At 35.2% G+C, this 15,324-nt stretch overlaps 1 protein-coding gene across 5 annotated transcripts in view; it reads left to right on the top strand.

Annotated features, from left to right (window-relative positions):
• The first annotated feature begins 1,905 nt into the window (after positions 1-1,905).
• The window catches only part of LOC134528535 (glutathione synthetase-like), a 46,271-nt gene continuing 32,852 nt past the window's right edge, over positions 1,906-15,324 (top strand). Inside the window, exons 1-4 of one of the 5 annotated variants that reach the window (XM_063362244.1) lie at positions 1,906-2,234; positions 2,566-2,670; positions 5,063-5,246; positions 7,470-7,545. In XM_063362244.1, coding sequence (XP_063218314.1) covers positions 2,568-2,670; positions 5,063-5,246; positions 7,470-7,545 — 363 coding nt within the window. In that variant the 5' untranslated portion in view covers positions 1,906-2,234; positions 2,566-2,567. The remainder of the gene's footprint in view (positions 2,235-2,565; positions 2,671-5,062; positions 5,247-7,469; positions 7,546-15,324) is intronic. The other 4 variants (XM_063362245.1, XM_063362247.1, XM_063362246.1 and 1 more) reach the window with 4 other exon arrangements.

The following is a 15,324-nucleotide window of genomic DNA, read 5'->3' as shown; positions in this document are numbered from 1 at the left end:
CACAAAGCATGTTGAGCTAATGATGACCTGGTTATGGCCTGTATCGTAAATGGTCCGATGACATGCTGGGGGAGGGGGAAATGCAAAAAGTTTAGGTTGGAGAGTAATGCCGTCACCCGGCCTCTGTAGAAGGCCCAGTAAGTACCTGACGGGCGCTAAGGCCGTCGCGGTGCTGCTGTTGTCCGGTGGAGGGGGGGGGGGGGGGCAGGCAGGCTAGTGGGATACTAGATCGTTGGTGATGGGTCGTGGGTACTCTGCCCCCGCGTGTCCTGCCAGGTACGCGGCTGGGAATCTACCCTGAAACTCCCTACTTGGCTGTGAGGCCGCTCGGCCGTGCGGAGAACGGAATGGTGCGGAATAATCGTAGACGACACAGTTTATATTAAATTGGCTTTTAATCCACTGACTTCTCGGGTGTTACGCTGTACTCCCTACACATACACTACGCTGTGAATCGCTACAAAAGCTATGATAATGCGCTATGCGGCGTCTGAGCCGTTGTACAATTACACTAACACACGCTGATTACAAAACACGACACTAACATAACACTGAATCTGCCGCGGCAGTCTCGCGGAGACGTGATTACTAGTTCACCGGAGACGGCCAGCGCCGAAAGTTAATTGTCTTAGGAGATCTCAATGAGCGTGATGTTGTAGCCGGCAGGCATATGCGCAGCGATCTTAACGAAGACGAGTTGGCTGGAGTCGGCCAGCGCCGTAAATTGCGTGGTCCGCGACGCAGTGCGGAATTACCTAGGAAACAGTCGAGATAAGCCCGGGTCCGCGAAATACACGCAGAGTCTACGTGAGCAGCAATGAATTAAAAAGGTTTGGTTATAAAATCAAGTGCAGAGTGAAAGATCGGTGGAACAAAATTGAAGGCTGTTCACGGACACACGTCTTGACCCGGCGCGGAGTGGTTGGAGACTGCCAAACATGGCCTTCTCACAAGGGAGTGAAACTTTCACCTCCTTTCCTTTGTGAAGCGGCGCCAAAAACTTATATCAACTTAATTTGCTCTATTATAAGCTAAAAACACGCTCCAGGTGCTCAATTAAAAGGTAGCACCTGGTAATTGGGTGCTTAAGGCTTAACAACTGTTTTAGAGTATTTAATTATTTGAATTGTGGCATCAAGTTGGCGACTGTAAATTTATTAACATATTGTCTCACTGTGAATTGTTCTAGTTTGATTTCTCCTAATCTGACTTGATCACTGTCACTGGCACTTAAATTAAGGCCGGTGGCCGCGGTGACTGGTTATGAGGTTCGTTGTCTGCTCCGTGCATGTGGTGCTCGCACGGAGTAGCTACGACGCACTTGTTTAATGCCTGTGAATTAATAATTGTGTCCTAATGTCTTGTTCCTTAATTGTTTTATGGGGTCGAGCCCCCGGGATTTCGTGCCCTGAAATTTATTTGAGTCTAGTGGGGTCACGCCCGAGGCGCTCGCCTGACTCATTCCCACTGGGCTAGGGGTGCGCTCCGAAAATGGGATCTGGTACTAGCGGTGCGGAGCACGGGCTTAGAGGCCATGGTCGGGACGACGTCAATTTTAAAAGATTGCAGAAGTTTTGTTACCAGGCATTTCATCCATAATAAACGAGTCGACGAAAATAACCCTTACTGCTGTTGACAATAAAGGAGTACTTCTCGCAGATTTCTCAGCGTTTAAACATATGTTAATAATGGGCAGTAATTTTAAACTTGTATTTGGTGTTTATTTTATACTTTAGCTGGAGTCGCGTTACAAGCACGTAACATTGATCCTACGGCAGAACGCGGCAAACGTGCGGTTGTTTGTGAAGGAAAAAAAAAAAAAAACTGCTGTTTCTTCCCAGCATGCAATCTGTTGTGACGTCACAATTCGTTTATTCCATAACTGTTGGGTCAGAACAATATTTTATTTCGTTTATTTCGTAATTCTATTTCATGGAAAAATTAAATCATTAAGTCATTATCGTGCAATAGTTTTCTTTAATATAATCGTAAAAAAAAAAATAATGTACGGACCTGGATCGGGAAATACGGTCCAAATGACATTTTCGTACGGACATTTTTTGCTCAAGGGTTGGCAACGCTGGTCGTAGATTGTATTTATGAGTTAAATAAGTTTCAATGTCATGATCGGTGTGAGAGTGGATCTATAATTTGTGATGATATAGACAAATATCAATTGAATGAACAGGATTTAGGTTTGTTTTGCCGTGTGTCCGCGCTACTGTTTTAAATTGGTAATAATTGGTTCAGCTTGATAGTGATTTATTTTGAGGTTCTGTTTTCTAGTACTGGTAAAGTCAGGCGTTAAAACGTTATTCTTGATTGTTTACTTAGCAAGTTGGATTTTAGCAATCACCACTACAGTAGTGGCACTGTTCATCGTATAATACTTTGTCTTGAAAATGACTTTTTGTGATGAATCAGAAAGATGAACCTTTTGCCATTTTAACAGGATAATTAAAACTTTTGAATTATTGTACCTAAACTTGTGCATTTTATGTGTCTAATTTTAAACGGGACCGAATTGCTTATGGTGATACTGTCTCGTGTTTTGTAACATTCTAGACATGGCATCAGTGCCACACTTGGATGCGTGCATTTCTCTGCCACTCGAAAATGAGGTTTTGGAGGACATAATTGAAAAGGCCAGGGATTGGGCGCTCATGCATGGTGAGTATATTTGCCCATTTTGTAGTTCATGATTGATTGGTTACACTTGCTATTGTGCTTTCACCAGGGGCAAGGAGTCCTTTCCTTACTAAGTCTCCCCCTCCCCCCCTTTAGTAGTTTACCCCCCAGCCCTTGCATCTGTCACCCCCAGCTTTCCTTCCTCCAGTCCATTCCACTCCCTCCTGTCTGCACTAGGACTTTCCACCTCCCTTCTCGCTGTATCTCCGTAAACATCCTGCCTTAACCTTCCCAGTACTGCCTTTTGACTTTTGGACTGTACAAAACTATGAGAAAAAGTCTTTGTATAGAATAAGTTCAGATGGTGTCTACTTCAATGAAAATGTTTTAAAATTTGAGCGTAGAATGCGTGTTTAAAAAAAATACCCTTACTGGAGAGTGAATTAAGCACTTATCTTGTTTGATGTTTTGGCAATTCACACACAACTACAAAATTGTTTCACTGGGAAGGTGGTAAAGTCTTGTTTTTACAATTACAGATGAGCAGAAAGAACTCTTTAATCTGTGTGTCAGGCTGTTTGAACTAGTGCCCATGACTACGAAGGTCTTTGGTTTGATTCCTGCCGTGTGAACACCCGGTCAGCTTGCCTGGGCTCTGTTGGGCCGCACGGCTGTTGTGTCCAACACAGAGAGTCTCTGTTAGCATATGGAATTGAAGGAAAGTGAGACTTTGTACATAAATTCTTTTTAACATAAGACAGTCAAAGTTGAACACAAAAACTGGAAGATAGACCAAACAGGTTGGTTTTAAATACTTCCTTGAAGCATTCACCTGCTGCGTATAAATCAGCTTGGAGACATCTTCTACAAATGTGTGAGTATCCTCGTAACTCACTGTGGACATCAGATTGGGTACAGCGACTGTAGAGTTATTTACGCTATCTTTCACCTATCGCCAAGCGTCAACTTTTTGATGTTCTTGAAATGTTGGCTTGTTCGGCACCGGACATTGCAAAATTGTCAGTGGCCCAGAGCCCTTCTCATGTACAGTCTGTGCTTTGAGCTGGTTCTTCTGTAGGTACACTCTCACATGCGCACTTACTTTACGTTTTTATAAACACACACCTATTATTACCTAAGTATGTTTTTCATTATAATTTTGGTACCATTAATTATAAACATAAACAATGTTCATACTGGGCACATTTTCTGCCGTCTATTGGATTAAAAGTTACGATGACATCAGGTTTTGATGCAAAAATGTAGGCGTTGTCCAGTTCAGATTCAGGTTGTGAGGGGAGTGAAAAAATATTATGTCAGCTCTGACAGTCATCTTACTTCTCGATAAGGACAAGAATCTGTAAAAACTCGTTAACTTAATCCTCTTGAGGGTGCTGCTTATTACTAAAAGATTTGTTTTTCTCATTAATTTATTGCTATAATTTTGAATCATTGAGTTATAGGATATTTTTTTTGTCTAGATCACAGGTTGTGGAAAATAAGGCAAAGGTTATTAAAGTCAAAGGTTGGTTGAATTAGGTCTTTTACAGTAATAATATGTTAATTACAATTTACATATTATTAACACAGTACAGTAAACTCCCTATTATCCGCGGGCAGATGATGAGCAATGCGGATTATCCGTGCATGCTACGAAAAAATACAGCACATATGTAAATCTGTATTTTATTACAAGTGAGCAAATTTGAACTCTACTGACGAGTGTATTGTGTTCAGTATACAGTAAAATGCCACAGGCCTTCTCGGAACTCACGCAGTAGGCTGGCATGCGTTGCTATTTCTGTCTCTGTCGCGCTTTGTTTCTAGTCGTTTGGTTGTTTTGACGAGCAGACAGTCAGCCAAGGTCACTCCGCTCCCCTTCCTCCACCCTCCCCTCATGGCCTCTTCCTGGAGGAACAAGATGACGAAAAACTTATTGTGCGGAAAATTCAGTCAAGAATTAAGAAAGGATGTTTCCGAAGCAAGAAACAAAAGCAAGTGACTGATTTTTTTCAAAAAGTTGTAAATTTAAAGAGTTGTGCTTTTTTTAGTGTCTAATGAAGTGTCTGAGTATGTACAATATGTACTGTATCCTTGTTACGAAGTAAGTACCGAGCACTTTTATGTTTACATTTCTGAAATGTATTTTATGTTAATTATTCAGTAAAATACTAAAATTTTAGCAACATTTAAAATTTTTTACTGTCAATTGCAACTTTCACTGTACATAAGTTTTTAGATTTTTAAGTTGAAATTATTGTTTCTCTTTTTTGTTTCCGATTTTCGGGCTCTTTTGCGGATTATCCGCGATTTTCACTATCCGCGATGGCCCTGCCACTTAATTTCGCGGATAATCGGGAGTGCACTGTAGTTATTATTCAAGAAGCAATGTTCTTATGGCCGGATCCCTCAGACGTGTGTGACTCGCTGCTAGGGGTCTGCATGAGGTCCAGAAGCAGCTTCAGCAAAGACACCCTGCAGTTCGCCCCGTTCGTCCTGCTGCCCTCGCCGTTCCCGCGGAAGGAGTTCCAGAAGGCCGTGTCCATACAACCCATACTGAACGAGCTGATGCACAAGGTGGCCAATGATCATGAGTTTCTTTCGGAAACTCTTAAAAGGTAATTGTGAGCGCGAGTGATCCTAGCATGCAGCACTCGTGTGTTCATGGCTGCTATCAGCAGAGTATGTTTTATAAAACCTGGTTACATTTTTAAGTGGTATAATTGTTTTTGACCTGATAACGCCTTATAAATCGATGAACTCCGGCTGCACGCACGAAAAAGCATGACTCTATTGTCACGTTCCGCCTGAGCCGCACATGCAAGAACCGGCCAACCACAGTGCGAGAAAATCTTCTATAATATCAAACAAGGTTAAGGCGGGCTTTTTAACTAATTGTTCGTGATCATATTTAAACAAATTATTTAAATTAAATTTGCAAAAGCTGTAAATAATATTTGAAAATTAAAAAGTATGCAATTTTTCATCAATGTTTTCTTATGACGTTATCACGTAAAATTATCGTCCGTAAACCAACTTTACAGACAAACCTTTTTTTTGTTTATATATGCCATTAGAGAACTTTGAAAGCTATAAGCAAAATGTAGCACCTTTTAGTAATCGATGTAAATGTTTTAAAGTGTAGTTAGAACCTCTGAAATAGGTTTTTGTTTTATTTTTTTATTTATTATGGATTTTTGACATGCTCGCTGACAGCTGTGACTTTAATGGTGGGTACGAAAAAACTAAAATACGAAATACAGAAAACGGAGGAGAAAAAAACTGAAACAGAAACGGAGAGGTATGTTGACTGGTGACTGTGCGCCAGGCGCGGCACCACACACGCAGGGGCCACCAGACAAATACAATTACGACAATAAGAAATAGATCATTAACAACAAAAAACAAATACAAACACAGTTAATACATAATTGCATAATAACAAAAAGTATGCACCGACTTAAATATGACAACAGAGGAGAATAAAAAATTATGATTAAGCGTATCCCATATAGTATACGATAAATAGAGAGACAAAAGAATGAAAACAAAAGTATAATTAACTTATGATGGGGCAGTTTCGCATCACTAGTTTGATGCAAAAGGTTCACATAATTATTGAAATGCGTGATGAGTCTATATGTATTGTCATTAATGTGCATAAGAATGGTGGATTATGACTATTAAATGAAGGAATTTTAATGCCGGAGACCTAAAATAAATAAGTACAATTAAGTTGGAATTATAGCAGTTACTAACAAAAATGGCACCTTAAATGTTTCTTCTAGTTGAAATAACCTAAATGAGAATTTAGATCAATGTTCTTGCCATTCTTTAGTTTTTTGGTTAATGTAATTAGATATTTTTAATTGAACTCTGTCCAGTTTTTCACCATCAGTGTTGACATAATGGAGTTGAGATCTTGCTAAAGCTGTGAAGGGAGAGGTTGAACTCAAGACTTGCGGTGTTAGAGGTAATACATTTGATGAGACCAAGTATTTTGTTAGAATAAGAAATAAGGGAATCTATATGAAGATGAAAAAGTAGCTTTTTGTCGAGTAAAATACCAAGATCTTTGACATATTGTAATTTTAAAATAGGTGAATTTTCTAATTTGTATTCGTACTCAGTAGGATGAATTTTTCTGGTGAAGGTAATGATGGTGGTTTTTTCATTATTTAGATGAACTAAATTAGAGTTACAACTATCCCCGTGATATCAAATTGGAGTAGATAACTTTACTATTGTAAGCAATTTTTAGATAACCTTGGAAAATTTTTAAATAACCTTGAATGTAAGACAGTCACAGATATAAGCCGAAACTGAATATAAAATACAACAGGAAACTAGAATTAACTTATTGCTTGCTTCAGGGGAAGGGTGTTTAGTCTGGCATGCCTGATTTTATACATCAATATAGTTTTAACAAGAATACTAAAGAAAAATTAATTAATTTATTTAAATAAATTTGTAATAAGCTGCACTACAAAAAAAAATCAGATGAGCGTTGATCTTCTAAAAATGGTTATGGAAATGTAACCTGCTATAAAATAGGAAACACTGTACTGAAATGAAAATTGTTAGTAATTATAAACTCTCAGCGAATGTAAAAAACAGCGGTGCAGTAATGTGATCTGCTGGCCAAGGCAACAGCCAGAATCCACCTGAAAATACCTGAATGTGAGGCTTGATTGGTGCATGACCTAAAGTTAAATTGCTATGATAGTAAATGTTTTTAAGTTATTAATTAGCCAATGTTAAGTGCATTTTGGCATAACCGTGGAGATTTTTCTTTTACTCATTCGGCAGTTACAACATAATGAAACAATTTTTATTTTCAGCACCATTGAAGTTGATCCTTTTACAAGAAATTTATTCAAAATTTATGAGACTGTGCGACAAGAGGGAATAACTCAGGTAAGAAAACATTTACTGGTTCCTAAGTTTTAAATGTTGTTTGGTTGGGAAAATGGTATATTTTTTATACATAAGTAATTCATGCTTGGAGAAGCTTTATTGATTCAAACTACCAATTGTACATACACATGTTTCATTTCTAAAATTATTTATGCATCCTGTTATTAATTGACTAATAAAATTTGAAGGATTATTATATCTGGTGGTTAGTACATTTTAAATTTAAACAGTTAATTTTTTTGAGATTATTATTATAGTATTAATATTTTAATGAAAACTTTATCTGCATGATAAACTATATATGTGTATATTTTTCATTTTAAACATTTAGATCATTAAGTTTTAATTTCTTTAATTAATTTTTAAGTATATAATTTGCATCATAATTTTAGATTAAGTTGTAAATTTTAACCATCTTATCTCTTAGAAAAATATTTTGACATGTTTGACGAGCACCATATCATGATTACTTGTGATGAGTAAGTTTCTTGAACTTTGTGACACAATATGTCAAAGAAGTACAAACATTGGAATCAATAAAATGTGTGTTGCTTATGTGAACATGTTAATTTTTTGTTTTTGGTTTTGTTGCTCTCTCTAGAGATGTTGGTCGTAGACTCAAAACTTGCTTACACCTTTCCTGTGCATTGTTATACATGTGTGTGTTTATCTGCACATTTCAAAAAATTACCATTTCCTTCTAGCTATCGCTTGCTGTTTTCCTAATATGTAATACTTTATGTCTGTTTTTGGTAAAATTTTCAGCTATGATTTTTTCCACCCTTTACATAAACTATTTATTCCTCTCTACATTTTTCCTTTCCCTTACAGCATTTAATTTATACAGCCCTCTTCTTTCACCCTGTTGCTGTGTGTTAAGGGTGACTTTCCTGCGAGCTTAAGGGGGAAAGGTACATGCACCTCGTCATTCTGAATATTTCGCTGAGCGTGCGACACAGCTTCGTTACTGCATTTTGTGGCTTGACATGAATAGGTCCTATCTTGGAAACTAGTTAAAGTCATCATTCATGGGTGTAGTTATTGCGATAATTGTAGTCATCCGTGCCAAATGATCAGCCAGGGTTCATACGCCTCCTTAATATCCTTAATTTTTTTCTTTAATTAAATATGGGCCCTTAAAAGTCCTTTAAAAAAATCTCCTCAATATAGATTGATAGCATGTAATTAAATAATGGATAAACGGGGTATTTTACCGATTTGGCAGCAAACATTGTACGCACAGAACAAATGGCGAAGTTAGGGCAACGTGATTAGATTTTGTACATAAAAAAAGTTTTGAATTGGTTATACGTGATTTGTATCTCACCTTTAAACTGAAAATGTGTTTTACTATCTCACTTTGAACATACAAAGTAAATATAATTAGTGATCAAATTAAATGTTAGGTCTATAACTTACAGGTGAGACACTGCTTTTGTTGGATGTGTATTCCAGAGATGATTTTGGATGTTAGTTTTTTATCAGTAAGAATTGAACTATCTGAATTATTTTTTGTGCTCTAACTATTTAACATTTTTATCTTCTTAAGGTATTTTGTGAATTACAAATGGTTTTCTACCTCTTGATTTTGGTGACGGTGATGAAGTAAAGGGGTTCTTAAAAACTCCTTAATTTTTTGATTGCAAAAAGGGTACGAACCATGTCAGCGATTTTCTCCCTTTGTTTACAGACTGGAGTCTGTTAGCAGGGTTCCCGCAGACAGGAAAAATATTGAAAATAGGGAAAACTCAGGGAATTGAAATAGTGTCTTCAAAACCTGAAACACACAGATAATTTGTCAATATCTAAGTAAACAAACAGTATCAGTAATGTTTCATACTACACAGTATCGTGATATCTTGAAACTAAATGTATTTTAATCATAAATCATCTGCTTTTAGTAATTTGTATCTGATTTTCAATAACATTATTTTAACGTTAGCGATACAAACAACTTACTGTATATAAATTTGAAGCAGAATAAAATATTTATAGGTATGGTCTTTAGTTTAATGACAATCAATTATGTATTATTTCAAAGTTTTTATCAAACGTATTCGTTATCTGGGTCAAACTGATAGTTTTGATCAAAATGATAACTCTTCAAATGATATATTAGGAAGGAAATATTTTATTATTAATTAAATTAACATTTATTTTATATATATATGTTAATCAATTCAAAATGTGTTTTAATGTTAGTATATCTGTTAAATTGCCTAATAAACCGATCATACAGTGAAATTTTATTGTACTGAACCGGGGAAACTGAAAACTAAGGGAAATAAGCTAGGTAAGAGAGTGGGAATCCTAGTAGGTATAACCCTGACCAGATAAACAAGGTGTAGTAGCTCAGAAGATATTATTGCCTGGTCATGCCAACAGTTTGTATGAATAGCTCAAATGTTCAAATTATAGCAAAAAAATGGAAAAATCAAAGATGGTGGGGCCTAAAACTCAAGAAAGACAGTTAAATAGGATTCACAAATAAAAGAATATGTACCAGCAATAATGTTTGCAAATTTTTATTTTTTTCACTAGGTCGCATGCATTTTCATTTCTTGTAATAAAATATAAGATTTGAAAGATTCTGTAGTGAAATCATCAAAACATATCAAATTTTTCTTGGTCTTAATAGTTATTACTGAAATTGTTTTTAGGAATTTTGTGTTTTATGAGCAATATTTGGGCAAATGGAAAATGGTGAATAAAGATGGACAATTTCGGTGAATGAATGAGTTATTTTGGTGAAAAAAATTAGTTTTCTGAAAAAAGTTTCATCATAATTTTACACATATATATTTATTTGATAAAAATTGTTTAATTAAGTCAAAATTTATGAGTAACAATGGTTTTAAGTACAACTATGAGACCTTACAGTTACATTTGACAAACTGAGTTTACATTGCTTCAGATTAAAATTTTCAAGATTATATAGATTTATGAAACACCATCTAAATCTTGCTGTGTTATAAATTCAACGAGATGAACTAAGTACTCATCAAGGTAGGACACTGAAGTGAAGCATGAGTTCAAGTAATGGGAACAGCTTAGGTTCAACAGAATAATTTTTGGAGAAGTCTAAATAGTGATTTTTCCTGTTCCTGGTCTTCAGGAATGCCATCTTTGCCTACACTTCATGTTCTTTTAGCATGGTTAGTTCGTTAGACCAGACATTCCCAACTAAATTTAGTTTGTGTGCCTAGCACTGAATGTAGGCCTACATGTTCTCACACTCTAACACTTTCAACAATTCTGCACACTTGTTCATATATTTTGCAGAATCTGATACAAACGTGCAAATATTTTTACACTTCACATCATATGTGAATGTCTCAACTACTGCTCGTGAACATCTGTCGAATTAGCATCACTGAGCACTTTCACACCGACAACCAGCAATTTGCAGTCACCTCTAGGCAAGATCAGTAGTCTCGTCACACAGTACAACTTGTTGGTCCCTAACTGCCTATTTTACTCTCTCTTCCATCTTCCATCTTCAGACACTGCAGGTAAGAAGTGCGTAATGTGAGTGCATGAGGAATATCTCCCGAACCTGTATGTCACAATTCCATGTACTGGAATTAAAAACCATATTTATTCTAAACATGTTACATGTTTATACAAACTTTTAGTTTCGCTGACCGTTCATATATTCATTCATCCATTCCCTTGTTGCTGGACGGTAAGTTTTTGAAGTGATATATTCGCTTCGGCTAGTTTAGTTTTCTTGCGAAGAGAAATGTTTTCTTCTAAAGCAGCTTGATGCTTAGTTCCAGAACACGATGCTTGGCACCTATCTTTCTTCACAATGTTTTTCACACATGACTTTACTTTACCAATCTATGAGCACATTACAAAACTGGCACTCATAATGCCTTTTTCTTTATTGAACACGTAAAATCCTTCGTCTTCATACTCTTTTAGCTCTTTTGAAGACAACTTTGAGCATTTTATACGCTTATTAACACACCACAAAACATTAGTGGAAAACAATCATGAATGCCAAAGAGATACACATTACATCCACTTGGAAATGTTAAAGAACTAGATGTCAACAGATACACACGGATCTAAATAAACTCGCAGAACATTTAGGTACCTGTATTCAATATTTCGTAATGACCAACGCCATCTGCAATTTGTCCACCACTGGCTGAAGTTATAACGCTTATCGCCTCTCATTACTCTACAGGTGCTGCAGAGAAACAGATTGTCGAGATGGCGTCCCGCGTATAACCGCTTTGTATGGTAAACAGCGTTTTGTGCTTGTTTCAGAATGATTCAACTTTTTTTTTTCCGCAGAAAAAAAAAGTGAAGTTTCGTGCAAATATTGCGATTCAGTTGTATTTTGTGAAAACTTACAGATTTCACACATCACAGCAAGTGATTTTTTAAAATTTCACAATTTCGTCATTAACAAAATTTTACTACCCCTAATTATCATAGTAGTAATAATGAGGTTTTTAAAAATTTTAAAGTAATTTTAATTTGTAATAGGGGCTACTATAGTATATTTCTGCATAACCATGTAAATAGTACTCAAAATATGTGTATGTTGTACCATGCTCTTCTAATATGTTATATCTTTGCATAAGTGCAGAATGTAAGAATGTGAATTATTTAATGGAATTTTTAAGACAGCATGTTAATGTGATTCTTCATGTTAAAGAAAGCTTAATGTAGATTTCCAAATTTGAGTTTGCTGTTGTGCAGGATTTTTATCTGTTTTTTGTAACCTCTCTCGATGGCCAACGAGGACTGTAGATGCAGGCATTGTATTTACAGAAGGTGAAGTGTCAGGGTTGATGTTCATGGTGAATCCTATGAACATTGAGGGAATAGTACAGTTTTTCCTTGAAATTCCCGAAGTTGACCATATGTTTTTGCTATTATGAAAAAGACAGAGTAATGTTATTTTTGAATTTACTCTCCCGCAAATAATCTTTACCGTAAAGAATGAAAGCAATGAAAAACCATGTATAAAACAATTGTTTTTTTTTTTTTTTTTTTAATATTTTGACAGTCAGTAAAGGTATTATATGCATTTAATGGTATTAAAAAAATTAATTAATTTGTAGGCGGTTGGGAAATAGTGAGTGGTTTTTGAAATATAATATATTGGCCATGTGCCTTACGGAAAAAAAACTATCTAATGCAGAAATAAAAACATTATTTTCATTAACTGTCTCTTGTGACCACATTTAATACACTATTAACATTGCACAGTTGAGAATTTAACAAATGTTTTTATGAACTAAAATAAATGCTTGAAGTTGTTTGAAAGTACTTACTGCCGCTACTAGCTGAACGAGAACTTGTTTTGGATGGGACTTGTTCTGAACTGTGGCGCAACTCAAGGTAGGGGGGGGGGGGGGGGATCTGACAGTGGCCACCGTGTTTACTGCTAATGTGCCCTTTACCTTAAGTTCTGCTTTCCACTCACGTTTAACCTGAAAGTAATGAAGCTTTCGTAGTTTTTACTTGCATTTAGTCTTCCATTTCAGAATTATTTTTACCAGTTTTTTGTGCGTGTCCAGATTAATCTTTTATATTATATGTAATTTTTTCTCTCATGATATTGTATTCTACTGTTTGGGCTGTACATACCACAGCAATTGAAATTCAACATCTGCATTTTCTAATAATTAGGCCTGCCATCTGTATTTGCCTTGTCACTGGGTGTGTGCAAACTCACAGACACAAACAGCAAGTGTTAATGGGTTAATGCCCTTATCAGCTATTGTGCTGTGTGCTCAGGGCTTTAGCTAGTGTTTCGTCGTAATCTCCCGTTCTTTGAGCTCATTGTTCTTATAATAGTTTCATACTGGGTTCGGTTGTGTTTTAATGTCAACATTATAGCAGCTATAATTTTTATTTTATGAATATTTTGAAGGAAAAAAATGGCTCTACTGGTGTTTTTTTTTTTTTTAATTTTTTTTTTCAAAACTGTTTATGTAACTATTACTAGTTTGATTGTTAACGTTTGAACAACTGGGAGCTTGATATATGTTATCGGCATTCTCAAAATCACTATTATCTAAATTAAACATAAATGCACTGATTTTAGCAACCAAACTTATTTTTTGCCAGCTTTCGCAGTTCTTAATTTATTCAAATGTTATTACTGACAGGCATCATTTTCCAAGATTTATTTCAAAAATTTAAATGTGTGATTAGCATGAATGCACTAGCTGTTCTACAGATTTTGTTTGCTGGTCTTAAGTTGTGCTGGTATGTTGCCCAGACTTCACCCACTAGTGCATGTGGCTTAACTGGATTGGCTGTCCTGTGCACATGCGAATATCAGGTCAGAGTTGTAACATTCTTGCATGTCTAGTTGAGTGCAAGCTGAATTAACAACACATTATTTGTTTATTATTATTTTTAATGCATTTTTAAAAAATGTTTTTTTACAGAAAATTGATTTATATCAGTAAATCTTAAATTATTTTTACTTATATTTTACTTTTCATGCCTGTCTCAGTCATAAATATTTACTAAATATTAACTTTACAGATGTCTGTTACTTGTATTGAGCCAAAGATACGGAGTAATTAATTACAAGAAATTCAATTACTGTTACCAATTACTTTCTTCTTATGTAACTAAAGAGAAAAATTGTTAAATTGTTACAAAATATATTTTGTAATTATAAACTTCATGTGTGTAAAAGTATAAAAAGTAGTCATAACATTTTGGTAATTTCTACATTTTTATAAATGTATTGGTAGTGACCAGATGTGCAACTGTGTTTCTTGCAACTTTCGTAACGAATGCACGTAAGTAGAGGTTTCTGCTCTTGTTATCTTTAATTGACATGTGTACTTGTGAAACTAAGAACAGAATATTCTTCAAGAATTATAATAGAAAATACAGGGAAAGATCAATAAAATGAATGGTACTAAAGAAATAATAATTTTTTCAGTTTTCATTTTTAACTTATAATATTTAGATTTACAAGAGGTCTGAGTCAACCAAACATGAAGTGAAATCAACTGATGCAACATAATTTCTGAACCCTCAAAAAAGTTATTCTTCAGCAGTTTAAAAATTTTCTGTATGAGATAGGACATATTCTCTCTTTAAAAGGAGTTGCCTCAATTACAAAGCTTTCAAAATGCAGCAGTTTTACAGAATACATACAAAAAATTGTTGCGGATGTCTTTTACTTATGTACTACAAGTGAATTAAAATATATTGCACTGTAAATTTATGTTCAGTTTTTAAGGTTTTGTGTTACTAAGCTACCTAATTGTTTAAGAATTACGTAAGCAGGGTAATATCCATAAAAAGTTCTTAATTCGTCTTTAATTTGAAAAGAGCCCTTAAAAGTCTAAATTTCACTAATAATCCTTAAAAACTCCGGAATAAAGACTGATACTGTGCAAATAATGGATGAACACGAGTATATTAATGTTCTTTTGTTTCCTAGTCGGCATAAACAACATATTATAAACGCTTAATTCGTTTATAGATAACTAACTTGATATAATTAATGTAACAAATTATGTACGGTAGTTATAGTTCTGGAAGACGTACGAGTGAAGCCTACATTTTATTTATTTTATTGTTTAAGGAGGTAAAACAGTTTTGGAAGTATTGATTAGTCATTCATGTCTTCTATGGAATTTATAAATTTTGATATTTCAAATTTAGCGCTGTTATATTCTTCTTTTCCTTACTAGTTTTGTTTTATGAAAGTTTTAACGTTGATGGTTGTCAAAATAATTTGGTTGTTTTGTTTTAGAAGGTTTGAAGGATTCGAGAGCTTTTTAG

Source organism: Bacillus rossius, chromosome 1, assembly GCF_032445375.1.
Source record: "Bacillus rossius redtenbacheri isolate Brsri chromosome 1, Brsri_v3, whole genome shotgun sequence".
In the NCBI taxonomy this organism is placed as follows: domain Eukaryota; kingdom Metazoa; phylum Arthropoda; class Insecta; order Phasmatodea; family Bacillidae; genus Bacillus; species Bacillus rossius.
The sequence above is the reverse complement of the archived record's forward strand: the minus strand, read 5'-3'. Positions and strand labels throughout refer to the sequence as shown.